Source organism: Biomphalaria glabrata, chromosome 1, assembly GCF_947242115.1.
Source record: "Biomphalaria glabrata chromosome 1, xgBioGlab47.1, whole genome shotgun sequence".
Lineage (NCBI taxonomy): Eukaryota > Metazoa > Mollusca > Gastropoda > Planorbidae > Biomphalaria > Biomphalaria glabrata.
In genome coordinates this window covers 59,633,672-59,660,763 of record NC_074711.1, presented here as the reverse complement: position 1 = coordinate 59,660,763, position 27,092 = coordinate 59,633,672, and the positions used below count along the sequence as shown (strand labels likewise).

Genomic DNA, 27,092 nt, shown 5'->3' with positions numbered 1-27,092 from the left:
GATGTTGTGAACAAGTGTTGTCATTACCAAGAAGTGTCGTTATTACTCTAATTCATATTTGTGATCCGACTATTATTCTATTCTTAAACTGTTGTTTTGATCTACCCCTTTCGTTGAAATTATCTAGACTTACCACAGATGAAAAACTACTACTATTAATTGTTGTTTTAAATTATGTTACACTTATATGCCTTCTAAATAGATTTTTCTTTAAAAATAAAAGGAGTTCTTTTTTTCAATATAGTAGTTAGTATGACAGAACTTACATAACTTAGCAATACATTTGTAAAAAAAAAAATATTATTTTTTTAAAATCTGATTTAATGTATCAATAGGCTTAGTTAAAATTAAATATGAGGTTAAAGAGGTGTAGGGTAGGTATCGCCAAGCGTACTTTTCCTCGATCTGATTTTCCCCTAGTTGGTAAGCTCGATCTGGGCTGATGGAAGGTTCAAACAGATCAAAGAAAATATATATAAAACATGTTTTATTCTTAATTTTCACTATGAAGTCAGTTTCTTTTTACTCCTGCGCAGCAACAGAATCCATTGCCACCTTTCCCCACGCTCCACAACTTCCAATAATCTCTTTAAGCTGATGAACTATCAGACTTAAAAATAGCCTTAAGCCCATGACCCATTTCCTTTACTACCGGGAAGTAAAAAAAAAAAAATAATTCCACACCTCTTGAGTTTGACCCCATCATGAACGTAGCCTTTACAAGGAAATAGATCTAGCATGTGTTGGAAGTGAAGAAAAAAAGATGCATGCGCAGTAGCAATAAAGAAAAATTCAAATTAAAAGCTTTGCCAATAAATAGTAAACCGATCGAACCTCTATACGAATCGTGGCTGTTCGAGCTTCATACTTTACTATAGTTCTTAAAATTAGATATACTCTTTCAGTCTTGTCGCATGTAAACATAGATCCATGAAATAGCAAAACTTTCATGGAGTGGGCAACTTTTTTTAAGGGTTTCGAGAGTTTTTGTGCTACTTTACATACATTACTGTTCCATTGAGTACTCAAGGAACATATATGCCAAGTTTTATCAAGTTTTGTCAAGATTGGTCAAACTGTTTTGATTTCTAATCTGGACATACATACATACATAGGTCTATATACATTACATACATACATATATACGCCTTACTTTCCGAGTTTTAGTATATTCACATAAACACAATGTTAACATTAATTACAATTTCTTTTTTTTTCTTTCTTTCATTCTTTCGTTTTTTCATTCATTCATTTCTTACATAACTTAGCAATACATTTGTAAAAAAAAAATATTATTTTTTTAAAATCTGATTTAATGTATCAATAGGCTTAGTTAAAATTAAATATGAGGTTAAAGAGGTGTAGGGTAGGTACCCCACCCTCTCAAAAATATATTTATATGTATGCATGTGTGTGTGTGTGCATTATCTTTATTACATTCTGACCCTTCATTCTTTCGGAAGACGCTTATTGTGCCCTAGAAATTCTTCCTGGAGTTAGTGGAAACATTATAGACCTTCCGTCATTGGCAACAAGGGGTCTGGCGGAGCGCTAGGAGCTCCCTCAGCGCGGGGCGGAGCCCCGCCGCCAAGCACTATTTTTGGTACTGAAAGCCAACAAAATGCATATTCTGAGGTAACTACAGTGCATTTTCCTGCTATTAAATTTTTTTTTTTCAAAAACCTAATATGCTATTCTTACTGAATTAGATCCTATTGCGCCGTTCGGCGCATTTGCCGTCAAGCTGTTTCCACAAAAATCTGTCACTGGTAATGTCTGAAGCCTCTTCCCACCTGCTCTGAGGACCTCCGTGAATGTGTGGCGTCAAGTTGTACTAGGATGTCATTGCAACTCTTATGCGTAATTCATTTTGTCGGAGAACATGTCCCGAAAACGTCTTGGAATTAGGTAGCTCTTGGAATTAGGTGACTGTAGTTTTCTTTAGATTTTATATCGAAAAGGGAAATTTTATCGTCAAAATCATCTGTTGGAGGTTTTAAACTAAAAAATCTCTGGAGTTTTTTGTTTTTTTTTTTATTTCAAAAACCCCATTTAGCTACGGTCATAGAATTTGGTAACTGTAGTTTGCTTTAGAATAATATTGAAGATAGAGGTTTTCTACCTCAAAAAGCTCTGTAAGGGGATTTTAAACTCAAAACCACCTTGAGGGTTTTAAGCTTTAAAAAAAAGCCATCTATAGGAGAGGGGTTTAAAATCAAAAACCCCAATCGGCTTGGCTACGCTCAAATAATTTGGGAATTGTCGTTAAACTCAAAACCCCCTGGTAGGAGTTTTAAACTCAAAAACACTTGGCTGTGCTGGTACAAGTGATGGTTTATTATTAAAATCTCACCTAAAATAAACAAAATCAAAGCAAAAAATCAGTCACTAAATTGTGATTTCGTAGGGGGGTTTGAACCCCAAACCCCCCCCCCCACCTGGCTACGCCCATGCCCTTTTTTTTTCCAAACAGACAGAGAGGGTTGATATAAGTTTAGCAAAAAGGTTAAAAAGTTAATTTACACGCCTAATGAAATTTATTTGAGTCAAAGAAAAACTGGTTATGGTTCCTCTTTATTTTCCCTTAACGGAGTTCTAATATGAATGAATAAACATACCGATTAAAAACTAACGGAGATCTAATAGTAATGAATAAACATACTGATTAAAAACTAACGGAGCTCTGATTTGATTTGTGTTACAAGACACCTACACACCGAAAGGGTGATCAATAGGAAGAAAGCCTTGGAAAGGAGGACAGACACACACAAAAAGAGACAAATAAAACATGGACTTATATTTCATTCCAGTAAAAAAAAACTTTAGTTATTGCACTTTGATGACATCCTTTAGTTTTCAGAATGTTAGTAAAATGGTTTTCATGTTTCGGATCTTCCATCAGAGCTAAAGATAAATTACTTCCTAGTCCAAATTTCTCGCAGGACGACGAGGGATGGCAGCCGGCAAGGAATGAACCCGAGACCATCGAGAAGTCACAACGACAGTCCATCGCGCATACCACACGACCACGCATCCACCCAGAAGAAAGGACTTATCACGGTAGTTCATAATTCGCGCTAATGTAGACGTCGAACTTCAGCGCATGACCATAGGACCTTTTCTTCAAATTGCACATTTTGTGAAAAGAATTCCTCTCATGGCATTCTTTCGTTTGTCCACTGTGTACTTATCATCAAAACACTCTCTCAAGGTGGATTTTATGTCCGGGATGCGAAAAAAAGAAAAATTACAAATTTTCAGGAGCTCTGAATAACCAGTTTCATTAGAACAGCTTTGTCTATACGTACATCACTGTCCATGAAGTAGGGTTAACAAAACAAAACATCTTTCTGACCTGATTTCAAATATAGTCAAACGATTTAACATCGTTGAAAGCAATAACTCAGTAAATCATCGAATATAGCACTGGGATTCCTCAATGTGCGCCATTCGTTTTTTTTACAAAGTTTTCATCAGCTCATTCTGTCTGTCTGTCCGTATGTCTGGTCAAAAGTTTGTAAACGATTTTTCTCCCACACCAAATCTCGGATCAAGCTGAAATTTCCCACGCTTTTTTCTTACTACTAGCAACATAAGAATCAATTATTACAAAATAGCTAATTAACTATGAGACAAAATGTTTTATGTTTTACATGTTTCGGATGTTCCTTCAGAGTTGAAGATTGTTTACTTCCTAGTCCTAACCTCCCGCAGGACGACGGGGGATGGAAGAGGGCTGGGTTTGAACCCTGGAACATTGATAAATCCAAACGACAGTCCAGCGCGCAAACCGCACGATCAGGCAGCCATCCACAAACAATGGATAACTATACAATCTTCAATTCAATAAATCTTAACTATAGTATCGTTATTGAAATAAACAAGTCACAGAATATACATTTAAACCTATTATCCACACCATTCTAACAGCCTATTACTCTCATCAATCCTTTAGTAATCTCTTAGAATGAGCTGAATCCCGAAATTGACTCTATTCGAAAACGAGGTAATCTGAAAGCTCCTAAATAGACCACAATCTGTGAGACCTTTTAGAAAAATGTACTGAATAAAAGAACAACAAATCTGATTTAGTATAGAATAGATTTACCGAGTCTGTAAACTTTATTAAGTGGTAATTAGAAATGTAAATTACTTTTTTTTCCCTTAAACTACACACTGAGTTACTAAAACTGCGTTTTTCTGTTTGATACGTAATCAAGGGGTGGTACAGGTCAGTCGTGTTCGATATGTTTTATTTTAGTTATCTTAACTAGGTTTTCATTTTAGTGTGGATGTTATTTCTTTGCTAAACAGTCAAGTTAAACTTCGCTAAACAGTCAAGTTAAACTTTGCTAAACAGTCAAGTTAAACTTCGCTAAACAGTCAAGTTAAACTTTGCTAAACAGTCAAGTTAAGCGCCGGCGGTTCAGCATTTGACAAATACATTTATTTAAATTTGTTGTATTTCAAAAGTTTGATGCAGATCTCAGTGGAATGTAAATATTTCTGTTAAACTTGTTTATCTAATAATTTTGTAGAAAAGCTGCTTTTTTCCTCTTTATATATATATATATATATATGGTGACCGGTCATTTCATCCCCGTCACTTCATCCCTGGTCATTTAATCCCCGGTCATTTCATCCCCAGTCATTTCACCCCCCGGTCACTTCATCCCCGGTCACTTCATCCCCGGTCATTTCATCTCTTGGTCATTTCATCTCTTGGTCATTTCATCCCCCGGTCACTTCATCCCCGGTCATTTCATTCTCAATTAAATATTTTTCTTTTTTCATTGTTTAATTGTGCTGTTAAGGCTTTGACTTTAAGCCCTCATTTTATCTAATATAAATATGATTATGTAGAATGTTTTTTAATATTTTTGACATGTTACTAAAGCGTTTATAGTGTATGACGTAATGATCAAAGGCCAAGGTTTGGTGCAAGTAGTAAAAATCATTTGAGAGATGGAAGTGCGATTAGAATAATTATGACCGTGCCGCTGATAACTTATCATCAAAGGCCAAGCTGTGGTGCACGTACGACCATGTTTCACGTTATTTTATTTTTCAATCGCTCTTTCTTGAAAATGGGTGCGTCATTCTTTGCCTTGAAATAAGGTTATATTTTTTTTTAAATAATGACAGACTTTACCCATATCAGGATAACACTTTTGTTTACATTATCTCTATACATAATAAATTTTTATGGTCTGGCATTTAATTATAATTTTATTCTTATCTATTGTGTTACACATTTTGTCATTTAAATAAAAATGAATATATTAAATATTGCTCATTTCATAATTTTTACAACTATTTGTTAGATAAAATGATAAGAAGATGAAAATAACGGGGATAAAATGACCGGGGATGAAATGACCGGGGATGAAGTGACCGGGGATGAAATGACCGGGAACCATATATATATATATATATATATATATATATATATATCATGGGCGTAGCCAGGATTTTTTTTCGGGGGGGGGGGGGGGGTTTTGGGGGGGGTGAATTTTTTATGTGTGTGTGTGTGTGTGTGCGTACAAAATCTTTATTACATTCTGACCCTTCATTCTTTCGGAAGACGTTTATTGTGCCCTAGGAAAGGTTCTTCCATGAGTTAGTGGAAAAATTGTAGATTCTCCGCCATTACTAGCAAAGGGGTCTGTGGGAGCGCCAGGAGCTCCCCCAGCGCGGGGCGAAGCCCCGCCGCCAAGCACTATTTCTTATATTGAAAACCAACAAAATGCATATTCTGAGGTATCTACAGTTCATTTTCCTGCTATTAAAAGTTCTATTTCAAAAACCTAATGTGTTATTCTTACTGACTTAGACCCTCCCTCGTCGTTCGGCGCATTTGCCATCAAGCTGTTTTTATAAAATTGTTGACTCCCCGCCATTACTAGCAAGGGGGTCTGGGGGAGCGCTAGGAGCTCCCCATCGCGGGGCGAAGCCCCGCCGCCAAGCACTATTTCTGGTATTGAAAGCCAACAAAATGCATATTCTGAGGTATCTACACTGCATTTTCCTGCTATTAAAAAGTTTTATTTCAAAAACCTAATGTGATATTCTTACTGACTTAGACCCTCCTACGCCGTTTGGAGCATTTGACGTCAAGATGTTTCCATAAAAATCTGTCACTGGTAATGTCTGAAGCCTCTTCCCACCTACTATGAGGACTCCATGAATGAGTGGCGTCAAGTTGTACTAGGATATCATTGCAACTCTTCTTATGCTTAATTCATTTTGTCGGAGAACATGTCCCGCAAACCTCATGCGTCGTTCTCTCACAATCTTACTAAGGGGTCGACTCCCAGTTCGGCATAGGATTTCCTTGATTTAGACCCGATCTCTATAACTGACTCCTAAAATCTGTCTTAGCCATTTTTGTTGAGCTACATTTAGTGTTTTTCGATTTCGGTAGATGACTATTCACTGCAGTTTATTAATGGAGCCCTGCCACTGGTAAAAATGTGTAACCTCTCTTGAATACGCTCTTGGAATTAAGTGACTGTAGTTTGCTTTAGATTTTATATCGAAAAGAGAAGTTTTAACGTCAAAATCTTCTGTTGGGGGTTTTCCACCTCAAAATGCTCTGTAGGGGGATCTTAAACTCAAAACCATCTGGAGGGGTTTTAAACTTTAAAAAAAAGCTATCTGTAGAAGAAGAGTTTAAACTCAAAACCTCCGATTGGCTTGGCTACGCACAAATAATTTTAGTTTTTAATTTGCTTTTTTTTTATATTGAAGATGTATTTTTAGCACCAAACCCCTCTGAATGGGGGTTTAAACTCAAAACCCCTTTTGGCAACGTTCATAGCATTTTGAGTGCGTAATTTGCTTTTTTTCTTACACTGAAGATGTATTTAAATTTATCCTCAAACCCCACTGGAGGGGAGTTTAAACTCAAAACCCCTTTGACTACACTCATAACATTTTTAGTGTATAATTTGCTTTGTTTTTATTATTAAAGAGATATTTTTTACCTTCAAACCCCGCTGAAGTGGGATTTAAACTCAAAACTGAGTCAAAACAATTTAACCACGCTCATAACATTTTGATTGAGTAATTAGCTGTTTTTTTTTTTATTAAAGAGGGGGTTTATCGTAAATTTTAGACGGGGTTTTAAAATCAAAATCTTCCTTAACTGTGCTCTTGGAATTAGGGGATATTCGTTTGCATTTTTTTTTGTTTTGTTTTATAGAAGAGGGGAGTTAACTGCAAAAACCCCTGGTAGGGGGTTTTAAACTCAAAACCCCTAGTAGGTTTTTTTTAAACTCGAACCCCTCTGGTAGGGGTTTTAAACTCGAACCCCCCCCCCCAGTAGGGGTTTTTAAACTCGAACCCCCTGGTAGGGGGTTTTAAACTCAAAACCCCCTGGTAGGGGGTTTTAAACTCAAAACCCCTTTGGTTGTGCTGGGGCAAGTGATGGTTTAGTATTAAAATCTCACCTAAAATAAACAAAATCAAAGCAAAAAATCAGTCACTAAATTCCGACTCCCCCCCTTCGGGGGGGGGGGGATTTCATTTCGGGGGGGTTTGAACCCCAAACCCCCCCCCCCCTGGCTACGCCCATGATATATATATATATATATAAGTTACAGCCTAGAAAAAGAGAGAGACTATGATTCATACGTCAAAAGTAGTAATTGTGTTAGTTTATGATCATAGTGCGGGCCGTTCCTTTGGCGGAGGCAAAAAATAATTATCTTGCAAAAAAACAAAAAAAAACAACCTATAACCTAGTTGATTATGTGACATCTTGGAATCTGATAACAAAAAAAAATTTAAAAATTTATCACGGAATTAATTCATAAATTTATAAATCCCAGAACAACTTAACCGACGAAGACATTTGGTATGAGCCCTATATTTAAATATCTTCTATTGTTTTCCTTTTTTTTTTTGTGATACAGAAGCGACAATAAATGAAGTTACTTAATAATTTATTGAAGCGTATCAATTCTCATAGACAGTAACGTAACATCAATGGCGCGAAGGTTTTCACTAAACCCGGACCCACGACCACTAGGGGCTTACTTTGGCAGAGGGGGTTAACAAATCGCCATTGGGCTCATGACTCATGACCAGTTGGCGCCCAAACGAGTCCTTGGGGGATGACACCAAAGTGGAAAAAAAAAACAGTATCACTTTTAAAAAAGCCGATTTAAAAAAAAAAGTTCACTGAAATTATCGTAAACTTAATATTAACTTGAAAATGTTAACCCGTTTTGAGCTAGAATCTGTGTATTATGCTTTCATCAAGTTCACTGTTATGATGGCTAGCCCATATCACTGTTTGCTGCTGGTGACTACCTTGCTAAACACACGAACATGAACGGCTGAGAGTGGTGAATGAAGTAGACAAGTAGCACCTTGATCACTAGAATGAATGGAGTAACTAAAGTAGCCCCCTCTTGTTGTGTTCATCCAGTTTTTAAAATAACTAAAGCTTGGCTAAGGGAAAGAGCTCCGCATTTACAACTACATCTACATCTCTCAATAATGTGGAAATTATTTCTCTTATTGGATATGAAACAAAATACTTAATCAACTGATTGTTTTATTTATTTTTTTTTTCACGTTTTGTTAAGTAAAATAAATAATTGTTTAAAGTTTCAACTTGATCCAGGAATGGATGTGCGAGAAGTAACATGCTAATTTATCTAATAGGACGAAACCCCACATATTTATATATTAATACTGAAGGATTATTTTCCCTTGTTTATATCAAACAAAGTAATTATTACCAGTAATAAATCGATTAATGGGTTCATTTGATTCATGCCTTGTCTACGCCAATGAATAATTCTGCAAAGTCTCAACTTGATCCAAGGATGGGTGTGAGAGAAATAAAGTGCACAGACTTTTACCAGACAGACAGATAGACAGACAAATTAAGTTGATATACACTTTGTAAAAAAAATAATCAAATACTACAATTGTTACCACGTTATTTTGGGTGGGCATTGGTGACATTGGGTTCATATAATTTTATAATGTAGACGTTGTCAGGATGAATATATTATTGTAATGTAGGCATAATCAGGTTGAGGGCTTGTACGTTCCGACATTTCTCATAAATAATACTTGATAAAGCAGACACAAATAACGATACGCTTAATACATACAATATCTTAAATTATCACATAGGAAATGAGATACACAGTATAATCCAAGAATGATAAGTAATAATCCTTCATAGAAGTATAGTCCATCCATCCCAGTGGCGCTAGAGCCCATGGGGGTCCCTGGCTTGCTTTAGCATATCTCTCCATTCTGATCCGTCCTGAACTTTACGTCTCCATGCCCGGACTCTTAGCTGTTGTAGATCTGTCTCTACGTCATCAAGCCATCAAGCTCGTGGTCTGCCTTTTGGGTTTTGCCTGTGAACAATCTTTACACCTCTGTTCTCTGGCATTCTTTCCAGGTGTTCCTTTTTATTTCTGTTACTATGGAGGGGTCTTCATGTAGTTGGTTTATTTCTTGGTTAGTGTGAATCATCCATCCGGTTTCCTCATGTATGGCACCAGACATTTTTCTGAGGATTTGTTTGTCAGCGTCCATGTTTCTATTGCATATATATGACTACAGGCGTGATGACAGTTTTGTAAATGTTTTTGTTTTCTTTTCTTTGATATAAGTTTGTTTTGAAGTATGTGTTGTGTGTTATAGAAAGCACTGTTGTCGGTCGTTTCTTCCTGTTGAAATGTATCCCAGGCTGCCTAAATATTGAAACGATTCTACTTTTCAAACTTGGGGTTGTTCATTTTGGTATAATGTTTTTATGCCTGTTTTTATCTCTTGTCAAATATTAGACTGATATAATAATAACATGGTAACTGTAACATAACACGTCTCTACTAACTCTTTATAATAACTCTATATAGTGACTGCTTACAATCACTGCCTTTCAGTAACTGCTTAAAGTGACTGTTTTCTACTAACTCCTTATAATGACTACCATCATTGACTGCCCTCTACTAACTTTCACGAGAGACTCGTGTGTCTACAATGTCTGATTTTAATGATTGACCTCTATAGACTGCTATCAAGTATCGGGATAGCTCAAGGTTAAAAGTATTCACTTAAATGAGTGTTGTGAATTACTCTCATACTATCAGAATACTGTGTTCTACTGCATGGCACCAACTTTGAGGTGGTGAAAAAAAAGAACAATTTTAAAATTGGGTAAATCAAAATGAATCAATCTTGACTATTATGCTCCACAGATGTGTGACATCATGGACCCAGCACCAAAAGTCAGATTAGCTTACTTGAACGTTTGTTTCGCCTGGTTCATTGTGTCAACAGTTCAAGGACAAGCACGGATAAACGATGCTAGAGCCATTGAAGATTTCCTCAAAAATTACCACAACCAAGCCAGCAAATTATATTACAATTACAAAGAGAATTCCTGGAATTACCAATTTGACCCAACGTCGCAAAATAAAAACCTTATGGTTAGAAAATCATTACTCTTAGATTAAGGCGAAGATTAATGCTAAAGAAAGTACTGTACATTTTTTAAAGCTTATATTAACTCCCTTTGTTTGTCTTGTATTTACACGTTTCTTCTCTCACTTTATATTCACGGAGGAAGTTGAACATTTAAGAAATAAATCTTACAGTATTATGATATGGTAGTAATTTTGCGGTGCCTCTCCTTAGATAAGCTTTGCTTTTTTAAAATGTATATAATGCTTGTTTTTACTCATTTTGAGGAGTCACAATGCAACGAAAGCATTTATTTCTTTTTGTTATTTAAAATTGGTAGGCGTATCTCTTAAACAAACTCGTTTATAGCGACTTCTAATCTAGAATGCTCCTGAACCTTACACTCAAAAGACGAATTATTTCTATCTCTGCTGTAAAATAAATGTTCCAACCTTCCAACCCTAATTTTTAGATTGTTATTTTTGGTTGAGAAGGCCTGTGAGTTTATTGTAAGTTGTTAACACATTTATTTGACTCTTCTTATAAATGAACTTTGTGTATATATGTTTACCTAGGATTTAGTTAAATTTATGTTACATTCATTAGTTTAATAATATACCTAGATGTTGTAATTAATAAGGTAGGAAATCTAACAAGAGACCAGTATACCACTGGAACGAACGTGCCAAACATTGTATTGTAATGGCCTCAATCTAGCTTCAAGTCAAGTGGCAACTCGTTGCTATCAAAAGGTCGAACGGGGTCTTTTATTGACCATACAACGCATTGATGCAATGTGGTTAAGCGCTTGGCTTACGCACCTGGAGTCCTGGGTTCGAATCTAGTTGAAGACTGGAATTTTGATTTTCGGAATTTTAAGGGTGCCACAGCTCTCCAACTTTCGATCGGGTAAGTGAAGACAGTTGATCTTTGTGCTGGCCACATGACACCCTGCTCGTTAATTGTTGGCCAAATAAAAAGATGGCCTTAAGAGCATCTGCCCTGAAGATCGCAGGTTTAAAAAGTTCTCTTTGATTATATTTTAGGTATACGCGCTAACAGGTCACATGAATAGATCACAATGGATATTAACGGGGATGTTTTTTCCAAACAATTACATCTCTGTAAAAAAAAATAATTGCGAAACTAGAAGTATACTTCAATTTTAACCTACAACTAAATTTAAACAAAATAGTTCTTACAAAAATAGTCCTATGCAAGTGAAACACAAGTAGGAGGGCTTGAAAAATGCTGACCTAAAAAATATTATAATGTTTCTATTTTCAGGATGCATCCAAAGAAACATGGGACAAGTTTTTAGCAGAGGGTACGATCAACGCTTCTCGGTACGACACTTCTGTAATGTCCGAAAGAGACCAGAGAATATTTAAATTACTCTTAGACATTGATTTTGCGGCACAGAAGAATGAAGTCAAACTAAAGCGAGTAGGTCACAACCTTGAACTTTTTTCAGCGGATGTATTTGTCGAGACTTTCTTAGTGCCGAATCTAAACTTTGCTTTATAAATTCTTTTAGTCCTTAGGTCACACAAACTTTGCTTTATAAATTCTTATAGTCCTTAGGTCACACAAACTTACTGTTCACTTATTTTGAGTACTTTTATTGTTATTTACCGAAAAACTGGATAGTTATTATTAAACAAATAATGGCTTAAAACGAAATTCCATCCAGTTTATTGTTGTTGTTTTTTAATAATCACAGTTTAAAATATATTTTAACACTTACCTCTAGACCTGTTTTTTTTTTAATGATCCACATAAAGTAATGAAGCGCTCCACGAAAATAAGAGCAACAATTATGTAATAAATAATATGTTTGATTTTAGTTGTCTAACGGAAAATGATCAGTAACCAACAGGTTTTAAAAGGGACAGCATTATTGGAGGCGAATAGTAGGCAACTGTCTGTTGTTTTAAATATCTGGGAGCTATTGTTTCGGATCAAAGAAGCAAACCTGAAATACTAGACAGAAATGCACATTTTAGAGCAGCACTTTGCGAAACTATCGACAATGTCATTGACACGAAAACCAGACTGATGCGCTACTTGTTCATGGCCACATTCTTTTATGATGTGCATAACTTAAGAGTAGGATCCTTCAAATGAAATTGAGATGCTATAGAAGGATGCTAGGTATCACCGGTGAATTTTTTTTTATATGTATTTATGTGTGTGTGTGTGTGTGTGTAAATAATCTTTATTGCATTCTGACCCTTCATTCTTTCGGAAGACGTTTATTGTGCCCTAGAATATGTTCTTCCATGAGTTAGTGGAAAAATTGTAGATTCCCCGCTAATACTAGCAAGGGGGTCTAGGGGAGCGCTAGGAGCTCCCCCAGCGAGGGGCGAAGCCCCGCCGCCAAGCACTATTTCTGATATTGAAAGCCAACAAAATGCATATTCTGAGGTATCTACACTGCATTTTCCTGCTATTAAAAAGTTTAATTCAAAAACCTAATGTGCTATTCTTACTGACTTAGACCCTACCGCGCCGTTCGGAGCATTTGACGTCAAGCTGTTTCCATAAAAATCTGTCACTGGCAATGTCTGAAGCCTCTTCCCACCTGCCATGAGGACCTTAATGAATTAGTGGCGTCAAGTTGTACTAGGATATCATTGCAACTCTTCTTATGCGTAATTCATTTTGTCGGAGAACATGTCCCGCAAACCTCATGCGTCGCTCTCTAACAATCTTACTAAAGGGTCGACTCCCAGTTCGGCATAGGATTTCCTTGATTTAAACCCGATCTCTATAACTGACTACTAAAATCTGTCTTAGCCATCTTTTTTGAGCCACATTTAGTGTTTTTACAGTTTATTAAGGGAGCCCTGCCACTGGTAAAATGTGTAACCACTCATGAATACGCTCTTGGAATTAAGTGACTGTAGTTTGCTTTAGATTTTATATCGAAAAGAGAAGTTTTATCGTCAAAATCATCTGTTGGGGGTTTTCCACCTCAAAATGCTCTGTAGGGGGATCTTAAACTCAAAACCATCTGGAGGGGTTTTAAACTTTAAACAAACGCCATCTGTAGAAGAGGGGTTTAAACTCAAAACCCCCTATTGAATTGGCTACGCTCAAATAATTTTAGTGTGTAATTTGCTTTTTTTTATATTGAAGAGGTATTTTTAGCATTAAACCCCTCTGAATGGGGGTTTAATCTCAAAACCCCTTTTGGCAACGCTCCTAGCATTTTGAGTGCGTAATTTGCTTTTTTTCTTACACTGAAGATGTATTTTTTAGCCTCAAACACCCCTGGCTGGGGGTTTAAACTCAAAACCCCTTTGGCTGCGTTCATAGATTTTAGTGTGAGTAATTTGCTTTTATTTATATTGAAGAGGTACTTTTTAGCTTCAAACTCCACTGGAGGGGAGTTTAAACTCAAAACCCCTTTGACTACACTCAAAACATTTTGAGTGTATAATTTGCTTTGTTTTTATTATTAAAGAGGTATTTTTTACCTTCAAACCCCGCTGAAGTGGGGTTTAAACTAAAAACTAAGTCAAAACCAATTTAGCTACGCTCATAACATTTTGAGTGCGTAATTAACTTTTTTTTATATTGAAGAGGGGGTTTATCGTAAATTTAGGAGGGGGTTTAAAAATCAAAATCTCCCTTAACTGTGCTCTTGGAATTAGGGGATTTTCGTTTGCATTTTTGTTTTGTTTTGTTTTATAGAAGAGGGGGGGGGTTAACTGCAAAAACCCCAAGTAGGGGGTTTAAAACTCAAAACCCCTAGTAGGGGGTTTTAAACACAAAACCCCTGATAGGGGTTTTCAAACTCGAACCCCCCTGGTAGGGAGTTTTAAACTCAAAACCCCCTGGTAAGGGGTTTTTAACTCAAAACCCCATTGGTTGTGCTGGGGCAATTGATGGTTTAGTATTAAAATCTCAACTTAAATAAACAAAATCAAAGCAAAAAATCATTCACTAAATTCCGATCCCCCACCCAAGGGGGGGGGGGGGATTTCATTTCGGGAGGGGGGGGTTGAACCCCAAACCCCCCCCCCCCCCCTGGCTACGCCCATGCATATATATATATATATATATATATCAATATATATATATATATATATATATATATATATATATATATATATATATATATATATAATTTAATCACCTAATATTAATATTTTATATAATTAACATAAAATATTATTATAACCAACATTAAAAAAGTTACAATAAATAGTATTCCACAGCTACGGATATATTCTCAAGGCTCATAAACCACGCGCCTAATATTGTAGTAATTTAATGTCCTAGATGTTCATATATATTTATTCCCACCACAAAAAGACACTGCCGTGTTAAAAGAGATAGCTCTTGGGAATGTCTGCTGATATTTATAAGACTGATAAATGTGTAACGTTTTCACATCTAAAGGCCTTTGTATAGCATATCCATTATGTTGCTTTAGCACCTACGCAGTCATTGTATTTTGTAAATGTATGTAAAATGTTAACAATGATTTGAATAACGCATTTTTTTTGTTAATTTCCCACTGTATATAGTGTTATAGTTTCCATACTCTAGACCAGTAATATAATTTAAACCAAAATCAGTTACAAATGAATGTTAAAACAATATAGTAAGTACATTCAAATCTTATTTGTCAATATGCCTGCCTAGGCTTCACTACATTTCAAGGGGGCTGCAGATGTGTTTACTGAGCTTCCAAAGCCAACACGAAAAAACCCAGATACCCCCTCAGACTTTAAGTAAAGTTCCCTTTCAGACCTTGCGATTTATAGGGCAGATGATAAAAAGGTCATCTGTTTCTGTAGCACACGGTTAACAAGGATGTCATGTGGCCAGCACAACGACCAACCGCCTTTACTTTCCCCAACTAATGGTACATATTAGAGACTCAAAGGCACCCAAGGAAAGAAATTGAAGTCTTCACCAGGATTCGAACCCAGTACCTCGGTTTGGAAGCCAAGCGCTTTAGCACCACAGCGCCTCCCCCTAATGGTCCTTAAATGATATTGGAGCATAACGCACACGGCATGAACTATTTAGGCAACTTTTGTGTAATAAAATTAAAAACAACAACAACAACAAATGAATCTATCCATTTAGCTAAAGGGCATATAAAACTATAAGCCAAAGTTTAGCTTAAAACAAATGGGTCTATTTTCTACTTCTGGCTTCTTACTCTAGACCAGGGGTGGGCAACCTTTTTGTGTCGAGGGCCGCATTAAAAAAAGTTTGAGAATGGCGGGTCGCATATATATATATCTTAGAAAGATACGCTAGCTAACTGTGTAGAATGTCTTTTAATTCATATTTACACTGTATTATAGTCACGTTTCTTTCTTTTTTTTTTTCACACTCCGCGTTGAAAAGTTACAAGAGTTAGCAATTTTTTTGAAACCAATTTTACGATTTTTTTAAATTGCTGTTGTCTTTTTATATCACAATATCCCCACAAATATACAGTTGTACTTGATAAGCAGTATTTTACTTTTTACACTCGTGCAAAATGTTTCGGAACTGTGAAACTATCTTACTAGTTGTTACCACTGTGACTGCTGTCAAATTACAGTCAGTCAACATTGACCAGTGATTATACTTGTTTAGTTTCCACAAAAAAAATGTTTGCTCACTGAATGAGACAAAAATATATGTTCCGGAAGTTTAATGCCTGGACGAGCGAAACCTTCCCTTGTAGAGCATCACCAGAGAATGCTGACCATATCCCTTCAAAAGTGCATACTAAATCAAGAGACCTGAAAAAGACTCTCCAAAGACTATTCGGAGAACTGCCTGATCCGGAAACCACAGCGCGCTTCATCTCAGATGTAGAATTACTGATCTGAACTCTCTAAAATATAAAATGAGAACGAAGAAGAATAACTGATGTATGTATACCCAAATAGTGTGAACAGCAGCTACATTTTTTTAAGTGTGGAAATACAGCTTCTGGCACACATGCGATTCCCGTGGAACTTCTCTTTGCTTAGAGTTATGTCCTCTGGAGCTGAATCAGCTTCTGCGATAATTGGTGAGCTGATATTATTGAAGACTGGTTTTTGACGTCTTAAAGTTTGCTTTTATAAATTGCACAATTAAGGAATCGTAATAAATGTTGTACTTTTTATTATTTCACTAAAAATAGTTTCACCTTTCAGCAAATAAAAATGACAAAAACTATTTTCTTTTGCTTGCCTGTAGAGATGGGAAATCTTGTTTGAAAAGATTTAACATGCATTTATATTTCATATGTAAACAATCAATTTCAATAGTAATTATAAAAAAACATGAAATCTGTCTTCCACTCATCATTAGAAATATTAGTAACAAAGTCACAGTCAATATTCTTCGATAATATAACAATTTCTTCCTTGAGATTTTATACCTTATTTGCCTTGCGCATGCTAAGAAAGCGGATAAATTATTTTGTTCATAAATCGTAACTACCCGTGGTTAACGTACCCAACTCTACTAAGTTTCATTACTATTGTGTTTATCTTCATCTAATGTCGAAATTTTATGCAGCTTTTTGCAAACTTTCCTGTTTAAAGTTTATGGTTAGGATATTTTTTATTTAAAAAAAAATTGTCTCAGTCAAAGATCGCGCTCAATCAGTTGTTACACTTGCCATCTTGTTCCAAGTCTACCTAACACTCAGAGATTGTGTCTTGAATTGAGTGTATTGATGTATAGCCAATAAGCATAATCTTTGTTTACTTAAAACATTTATAATGAGACAGTTTAAATAATTTATATGGATATTATTTTTAATATTTGCATTTTTATATGTATATACTATGGGCACACGTGATTTCTATAGGTGTCGGCGGGCCGCATATAACACTTAGGCGGGCCGCATGTGGCCCGCGGGTCGTAATTTGCCCACCCCTGCTCTAGACTAGTCTGAGTCCATTGTAGGAATAGGAGATAGTCTCTAGTATTTGTTTTTGTACACGCTTGCTTATACAAATAGTAGAATTTAATTTAATCTAAAAATCTAATCTAAAAATCTAATCCAAAAATCTAATATAAAAATCTAATCTAAAAATCTAATCTAAAAATAAAACACAAATCTTATTCTCCACGTGTTCCATTAAAACTACATTTGTCTAGACCTGTGTCATCTGTTGGTATTTTGTTTCTGAAAAAAAATATTTTTTCTTCTTTCCGAAATTCATCTAGATAAATGAACTGAAAGAGAAAATGAAATCAGAATCCAGTAAAGCTAAAACAGGTACAGATCTTTGTTTCAGCTAAATTTCTTACTTAAATTATACGTTTAAAGCTATGAACTGAGGTAGTATTACAGCTGCATAAATATTTCATTTTGAGATAGAATGTGAATCCGTTTCTAGGTTGTGAAATCTTGCCACCGACTGGCCATACCAATGAAAAGAATATCAAAAATTCTTATGGCACCCTAGTGTGGACAAATGTCCTCACAAATACCAGATGCTAAATTTCAATTAACATGATAGATTTTATATCAGTTGCTCTATAGCATAACAGATTATACAGATTGTATATACCACAGAATAAATTATATCAGTTGCTAGATAGATTAATTTCAAGATACGAAAATTGTTCATAAGTTTCAAAATTGTATTTCTTTTAGTCAATACGTCTCTAGATCGTATTACAAAGACTATTTTGATTACAACTTGCATACATTGTAAACATAAAAGGAAGAAAGAAAGACACATGTTAAATCTATTTCTATGAAATTATTGCATAAATAAATGCAATGTGTGTTTTTATAATTGCATTATTATGCGTGTGTTTGTATAGGTGACATGAAAAGTTCTCGTGATTATCTGGGGCTTCTGCAGGTTTGGAAAGACTATAGAGACGCCATTGGTACGAAATTGAAACCTCTCTATCCTGAATTCGTTGAATTAGGAAATGAAGCGATCCGAATTTTGGGTAGGTTTATATAGTCACGATTATGTTTATGTATATATATATATATATATATATAAAATACATGGGTTCCGCAAGGTTGTCATTGCCGGAAGTGGTAATGGATGTAAGCACTCCACTATTTATCAAATGCTTCCTAATGGCATGCGTCTCAAATAGCCTCAGAAAACCAGTCCAACTCCTGGCCTTTACGTGTGGCTCAGATATTTAGTCCGGCGGAACTGTTCTCACTAAAAGTAGAAGGGGCAAAGGCGAGTAAATGGCGCCTTCAACAGCAAGCTCCGGGCAGAAGGGGCTCTTTAGCCATGGCTGGCTACCCACAAAGGAGAATGAAAACTCTGAATTCAAACCTCTGTTGCCTTGCAGCTATATCCAATCAAGGGAAAGGCTTCGGGAGTCAACCCCGAGGACACATCAGGAGTTGGTGACCCTAAGGCAGTTTTGCAGCACCCAGTGCTACATCCCACCAGAACCTTCGACGCCGCTGACCCCAAACTGTATCGGCACTGCCATTCCTTTGGATACATCAGCTGCTTGGAGAGCGGGGGAACTAATGTGTGGGCGATTTCGTTTCGACCACAGCTAATGCTCAGGCATTCATCTCATTGCCATGAGATGATCCATAGTAAGGAGCCCATAGATACAAATAAATACATTGCAGAGGTGTTCCCGAAATTAAAAATCCCAGTCTTTCCAGTCTTCACCAGGATTCGAAACCGTGACCCCTCAGTTGAGAAGCCAAGCACTATGCCAGTTACTGCGCAGAGAATTCAAGCTTTTGAGAGTAAATGTTTCAAAAATTCCTGTCAGCAAGCCCTAAGACAGATACGTATACATGCTCGAACTAGGTCAAACTCTGCCGCTCCAGTCACTCCAGATTCTGCCCTGTCTCAAAGTCAGTGACCGTCTGAGCGCATCCATTTTCTTCCGAGACAGAAGGAGCCATATATATATATATATATATATATATATATATATATATTGTAGCATTTATATATTAATCTTTAATTTTGTTTTCTGCTTATTGAAGGCTATGACGACATGGGTGCCTATATGCGATCGCACTATGTGTCAGACAAACCTGTAGATGAAATGTACACACTTTACGAAGGTATACGTCCTCTCTATGAGCAGCTCCACGCCTACGTCCGGGGTAAACTGAAACGTCTTTACGGAGAGGACAAATTCCCAGCGTCTGGTCATATCCCAGCTCATATTCTCGGTAATTTACTTGTTTAACTGTTTCTCTCGTAATTATTTGTCACGTTCCTATGGACTTATTCATTTCATGCTCACTTGTGTTTCATTACCCTGTTATAATTAAACTTTAATAACTTTTTTTGTATGTAATCAGAAAATGTTATATTAGGTATATAATTATAGAAGAGTGTATGCTTTTTTTATATACAAAAATTAAAGTTTATAAAACCAAGAATTAATTTAATTTCATGGGGTCGAATCAACGTTGGTATCGTTAGTTAGGAGGGAAAGATTGAAATTGTTTTATTAGGTTGTTATGAGGTTGGTATGACATTGTTATAATCGTTTGTGTTTTTTAGCGGCCTCCTAAAGTGGAAAAGACGCTATTAGTTTTGTGTGAAATGTCTGTCCGTCTGTCCGTCTGTCCCGTTTAGATCTCGTAAACTAGAAAAGATATTGAAAATCCGACATCACAATATTTTAGACCATTCAAAGTTCTGATGCAACGGCTACTTTTTTTTTTTCTGAAAGCAAAAAATCTAATTTTTAAAATCAGTTATGCAAGCAGTTTTTTAAAGAGAAAAAGCTAATTAGAACTAATTTAAAACGAATAGTAATTCTCTTAATTACTTCAAGAGATCAATTCGTCTGATAAATATGATAAGTGTGCTAAGTTCTCTACATGTAATTTACTATTCAGTTAAATTGTAGGTCTAGTTAGTTCCCCTTTTATTTGGATGGGTGCCTGGTCGTGCGGATTGCGCGTTGGACTGTTGTTGAGATTTATCGATGGTCAAGGGTTAAAACCCTGCTCCCTCCCATCCCCCGTCGTCCTGCGGGAGGTTTGGACTAGGAAGTAATTATCTTCAACTTTGAAGGAACATCCGAAATATGTAAAACATTTTACAACAAAACATTTACAAACATTTACAAACATTTTATTTGGCCCTTTTCGTCTTTCCTACTATATGCGGCAAGATGTCTATTAGCGGGCCTATTTAGTTCAATCAAAAGATTGTCAAGAGAGCTATGGTAGCTTATTGCGGAGAACTTTCTCTCTCTCTCTCTCTTAATATTCATATATAGTACTTTTTGATAAAGAGCACATAGGTCTCAAAGCCATTGAAAAGGTCAGAACTGCTGCTTTATCAATTCGATTTTTATTTTACATTCCAAAATTATATACCTAATATCCTATCATCATTTTGAATATTTTCATCTAGGAAAACTCTTCTCTTTCCAAATCCCATAAATCCTTTTCCTTTGAGCTCATGGCAAATGCATATCAAACATCTCTCGTTTAAGTCCAAACTACAAGTTATTAAAAACAAGGTTACAAAAGACAGTTTGTGTGGAAACACAAACTCAAAATCGGCCCCCGAAGTGGTCAAACCAAGGCAGGCTTCAATATTTTCAGAAAGAACATCCGAATGAAATTATATCAATAATTTAGGGTTAGGGTTAGGGTTCTAATCTTTAATATCACCCTCTAAGTTACCACAAAAACTTTAACTGTAAAAAAGAAATTTCTAGACACCGAAACAAAATGGCATTAGATTGTGGACAATTTGCAACTCTAGAGACTAAAGCAGCGACTCGCATCAATAGAACTTGTAATAACTTGTTTGGTGAAGGGAAAAAAAACTGAATTTCTGTTAAAGAATTTGAATAACTTATTTAATTCGAAAACAAAATTATTCTTTAACAATAAATAGGGTTTGTTGCTGAACATAAAAATTATATATGTGTCAGACGCGAATAGCCCAATTTTCAGTAAAAGAAATTACAAAAGTCATTTCTCTATAGAAGAAGTTACGAAGGCTATATAAAATACAACCACAGACCTATATAAACTACAATAAATATAGGTTTTTGATTGCTAGTTACGATTTATTTAGGTAGGTGCTGTTTTACTATTACATACCAAGTATTAGAGTTTAGAAAAACCTAGGTTTGTTTCTTGTGCAACGCTATTAGCTAACACCGCATATCATCTCTCCATTAATATATTTAGATCTATAATCTAATTCTAGTCTAGATCTATATATAACAAGATTACAAAGAGAGTTTGTGTTACACAAACTCAGAGGCGGCCCCCGTCGAAGTCGGATCCCTGTCGGATCTGCATATTCGCAAATAATATTCAAGAGGTGATTTAATTTTGATATAAAATGTTTTACACGTTTCGGATGTTCCTTCAGAGTTGAAGATAATTACTTCCTAGTCCAAACCTCCCGCAGGACGACGGGGGATGGGAGCGGGCAGGGTTTGAACCCTGGGCCATCCATAAATCTGAACGACAGTCCAGCGCGCAAACCGCACGACCAGGCAGCCATCCGATGGTCAAAAGTAATAATGTTTCAAAGATTCATTTGCCGTAAATTTAAATTTAAATTTAATAAAAAAATAGTAGATTAGTTTTAGTATATTAAAACATTACAATATTGATCAAAACGTTTGGAAATGAAAATCTACACTTTTTTTTACACTTTAAGTTTAGAAATTGAAATTCTACATCTTAATCTAGTCTATTTTAGTCTAAACTAGATCTAGAAATTCTAGATCTAGACTCTAAAATAATTTTAATTAGAATATAAATCCAGATCTAGATATACTGTAATAAAAATCTAGATCTAGTTTAAAAAATCTAGATTAGATCTAAATCAAGATATCATTCCTTTTTTAAACGCGAGTCACATAACGAGGCTTAATAAACATTACTATACCGAGTTCTTTTTTCATTTCATTTGAAGAATTAATTCCATATAACGTCAGAGGGAAAAAAAAACACTACGTCACACGGCCTAGCTAGACTAAAAATCGCCTTTATCTATAAGAGCCATTTATCGAGTGTTCATATACTTTGGTGCACCGAGTGCGTTCTTTAAGCATTTCATTTAAAGAATTCATTCCATATGACGTCAAAGAAAAAAAAAACACTACGTCACAAGGCCTAGCTAGACTAAAAATCACCTTTATCAACACGAGCCATTTCTCGAGTGTTCATAGACATTGGTGCACCGAGTGCGTTCTTTTAGCATTTCATTTAAAGAATTCATTCCATGTGACGTCAAAGGAAAAAAAAACACTACGTCACACGGCTTAGTTAGACTAAAATATGTTTTCATTAATACAAGCAATTTTTTCGAGGGTTAATAGACATTGGTGCACCGAGTGCGTTCTTTTAACATTACATTTAAAGAGTCCATTCATATGACGTCAAAGAAAAAAAATTCCATTACCTCACAATAGGCTAGTACCGGTACCATAAAAAAAAATGTCTTTATTTACACGAGATATTTAACGAGGGTTCATAGACATTGGTGCACTGAGTTCTAATAGATATTATTTAAAAAGGATCAAAGCCACATTGTTTTTGCGTTTTGTCTGTCAGTCGGTCTGTCCGTTATCTTGATATAAAAAAAACAACTAAAAGTTATTAAAAATTGATTAACCTTTATTTTACGTTTCAAAACATCGCAATAATTTTTAGGTATGAACACAATTGAAAAGTTTATATAATAGATTGTTCCGGATGTTTGTATAAATAGTAAAAGAAAAAGAGAATTTCAGATAAATGTAATACCGTTAATTAAATTTTTTGGATGGTCTCGTATAAAAATTAGATGTACTACAGCCACGTGGAGAGATTTTCATACCTTACTTTGGTGTTTGGATTCTGTTTTCCTTAAAAATCGGAACATAATATTAACGATAATTAGATTTTTTAATGTTTTATGTAGAAAGTTAAATGTACTGTAAGAGAGTAGTGAGTTAAAATATTTTTCATAAAAATCCGTAAAAACATTATTTCGTAAATGAGAAGATTATTTGTTTATTAATTAGAAGAGGGAGTTCAAACAATTATTTGGCGTTAGTAGATTTTTAAATAAATTCGGAAATTTCTGGCGACGATTTGTAAGAAACAAAATCCGGAACTTTCTTTATCGATTACAAAACTTCTATGTTATGTTTTACAAGAAAATTAAATGTCTAAAAAGTAATTTTCAGTAATCAATTCTAGTAAATTACTTTTTTAAAAAGCCTTATGCGATTTCAAACAATCATTAGGCATAATTCATATTTTATAAAACAATATCCGGAACATTTTTACACTTAATGAAATATAAGTCAGTATAGAGATTATGATTTAGCATTAATATGCTATTTACATAAAAAACGGAACAACATATTATTGATAATGTGTTTTTGCAACGTTTAAGCATGGAAATTAAATGTAATATAAGTTAGAAGAGCAAACAAACATTTGTTGGCGTTGATTAGTTTTGCACAAAAAAATCCGGAACAATCAATTTTAGATACTTAAAACTATTGAGATGTTATGGGAGGAACATTAAAGGGTAAATCAGATTTTCAATAGCTTTTAGAGTTCTAGTTTTTTAAATCTAATCGTGACGGACAGACCGACCAACAGACAAAACGCACAAAAATAAGCTTCTTTTATTCGGATGGGGGCACTAAACAAAAAATAAATAAAATCTGATTTTTAAAAAAAGTTTAAGGAATTGGTTTAGCACCTGATCATGTTGCGACGTTACGCTACTGCACGAAAATCGCTGCATAAAAAGTCCATTTAAAAAAATGTGCGTGATATTTACATACAAAGTGCATTATTAGCCTTTATAAACAAACAGAAATGTTTTCTTTTAATTTTAGCAGCTAGTTGACCAGAAAAAACGTCTTTAACTATTATTTCTATTATTTGTATTTGTTGTAAACATTTCCTGTACATTTTAAAAATATATTTGACTTAGTGATACTGAAAATACACAAAAATTGTCCATCTTTGTTAGCATATTGTAACATTGCCTCCCTTACATTTACGTAATTGTTTTAGAATTGGTGTATTTTTATGAAAAAATCGCTTGCATAATTAATTTTATAAATTAAACGGTTTGCTTTTAGAAAACCAAAAGTAGCCGTTGCACCTAAACTTTTCAAGCCGGATTTAATGATGAAATAATATTTTTCATATCTCTTCTAGTTTTCGAGATCTGAGTGTGACAGACGGACAGACGGACAGACGGACAGACGGACAGACGGACAGACGGACATTTTGCACAAACCTAATAGCGGCTTTTTCCCCTTACGGGGGCCGCTAAAAATCGAATAGATCTAGTAATAGTATAGATTCTATCTTGAGACTAGATTGCCGAGTCTAGCCCATGCTATGCCTATAGTCAGTTTTTATTAGAAAAAAGTCTAGATATTAATAAAGACTAAAGTTTTTTTAATTATTAGATATACTATAGACATAAGACATAGATCTAATAATACTGTAATACGTTTACTATACTCTATACTTAATCTACTAAACTAGAGATCTATCTATAATCTAGTCAATCTAAATATATACAATATTCATTATAATATTTCTACTTATAATGACTTATTTAATAAGTTAGTACTTAGACTTAGATCTATTATAGTTTATTTACTTTATTAATAGATTTACTTTTCAATGCCTAGACCTAATAATAAAATTGCGAATGATGTCTATAATGACTGATTTTTTTTTTTTTTTTTCATAATAATAGGCCTACTAAATCTAGGTCTAGACTCTACTTAAATCTAGTCTAAAATAATGACTGTCTGAGACTCTAGATGATTGAGAAGTTCACATAGAGGTGCTTTTAATAATACGGCATGTCGGCTGAAAGTATATAAAGTGCTTTTTTTTTTTTTGTAAAAATAAAAAAGATGCTCTGGTACTCAGTGATAGATTGCCTAACTTTCAACTAATAATAAATTAACAATTAACGTTGAATTACAAGAAAAGTAATCATTTTTCCCGACATTGCAAAAAGGTGCCGGTACCCCATACCGGTGCGTACCGTCACAAAAATATATGTATATCTCAATCTTCTTTCATTTTTTTTTGCGGGGTTATTGCTACTTAATACATTGATACCGGATCGATTTAAATAGGGCCTAAGTATACAAGCAGGATTTCGAGCATTGGATAAATGTATTTTTTAAGTACAAAGTTTTATGGAAGAGGCAATATATTAGTTGTTTGATGTTTGTAACTTCTTAAATTCAGGCTAAAAATATCGAAGCCTACATTTTTACACTCATTTCTAAACAATTAGAAGAGATGGACTGACTCATAGTGTAGCTTGTGTACATCTGCAAAAACACAAATTCAGTTAGACTTTCAAAACTATTTTTAAAAAACTTAGTGATTATTTTTACTGTATAATTCTATTATTATTCCTTTTTAGAATTAGGATATAAGCAAAATTTTGCCATATGACTTTATCTAACAGAATAAAAAATAAACTTACCTCTATTTATGTGGTAATTTATAGTTACCTAGTAATATAAAATATATTGAACTAACACGTACATTCATCATAATGCAGCCATACGATTTTTCGTTTATAAACATAGCATTATTTAGGACCAATATTTTACTAAGGCTGCTTGGAGAAATCAGGTATACCCATTAGGAGAAAAACGACCCCTTTACTCAAGAAAAATTTAAGAAACTAGAACAGACACAAAATAAACAGTGACATTCATAACAAAATAATATTCAAAATTGATTAGAGTAACACCTTTTTAAGTAATCATTTAAAGTTTAAAATCACTACATTTTTTTTCAACAATTATTTTGTGTATGAAATTGTGTATCGGAAAATAAGGGTACATGAAATAAGCGTCCTAAAAAAACAACACAGATCTTGGGTAAAATACTCATCAAATAAAGTATTGTAAATGTGTAGTTTCACGCGCTAGTTTCAGGTCTTTTCTATTTATAGCATCTATCGGGTTATATCTCAACTACCCGTATTTTTTTGCAGAATTTTTTTCTCTATCAGGTACACTTAAAATTATAGCATAATAATGTCAGTTTAATTTAAAAAGAGAACTTAAAAATACAAAGATATATAGGGAAAAAAGCGACTTCCGGCCCAATACTTTTTAATCAAAGAAACGAAACGGACTAGTCCAACAAACCCTATTCGAGGTGGTAAATTTCACATGAACACCAAACCGTAGATAATCAGTGAAATGATTATTGGACATCGAAATAGACTCGTCTCTGCTCTCTATAACTCTCAAGGAAGATACAAATTACTTATTTTTGTTTTTTTATCATTATGATCAACAGGAGATCAATTGGCTATCAATTGGAATTATTTAGAAAATGAGTTCATTCCTTATCCCAGTTTAACTACGTTGGATCTGACTGATGAAATGGTTAAACAGGTAAATATTACTCTTCTGCTTGTTTCTTTAAACCTAGACGTAAACTGTGTTTGTATAGGCAACATAAGCTATAGCTCGTGATTTTGACACGGCAGCTGCTTGTACAAACGATGTTACCCATTCGGTCAGCGGACTATGCATAATTGTGCAATTATGTATTGGTACTTTCATTATATGGACATCTAGATCTAGAACTAGACTTCTGATTTAGAACTCTAAAAATCTAGTCTTTATCTAGATCAGCTGTTCTCAACCTTTTATGCTCGACGACCCCTTTTACGATCCCCCACTCTGCAGAA

At 34.8% G+C, this 27,092-nt stretch overlaps 1 protein-coding gene across 2 annotated transcripts in view; it reads left to right on the top strand.

The window, feature by feature from the left end:
- The first annotated feature begins 4,098 nt into the window (after positions 1–4,098).
- LOC106077798 (angiotensin-converting enzyme-like) overlaps positions 4,099–27,092 on the top strand; it is a 41,017-nt gene continuing 18,023 nt past the window's right edge. Inside the window, exons 1-7 of one of the 2 annotated variants that reach the window (XM_056005078.1) lie at positions 4,099–4,231; positions 10,233–10,463; positions 11,725–11,883; positions 17,620–17,671; positions 18,226–18,360; positions 19,388–19,579; positions 26,696–26,793. In XM_056005078.1, coding sequence (XP_055861053.1) covers positions 10,233–10,463; positions 11,725–11,883; positions 17,620–17,671; positions 18,226–18,360; positions 19,388–19,579; positions 26,696–26,793 — 867 coding nt within the window. In that variant the 5' untranslated portion in view covers positions 4,099–4,231. Of the gene's footprint in view, positions 4,232–4,291; positions 4,497–10,232; positions 10,464–11,724; positions 11,884–17,619; positions 17,672–18,225; positions 18,361–19,387; positions 19,580–26,695; positions 26,794–27,092 lie in introns of those variants that run through there. The other variant, XM_056005079.1, reaches the window with a different exon arrangement.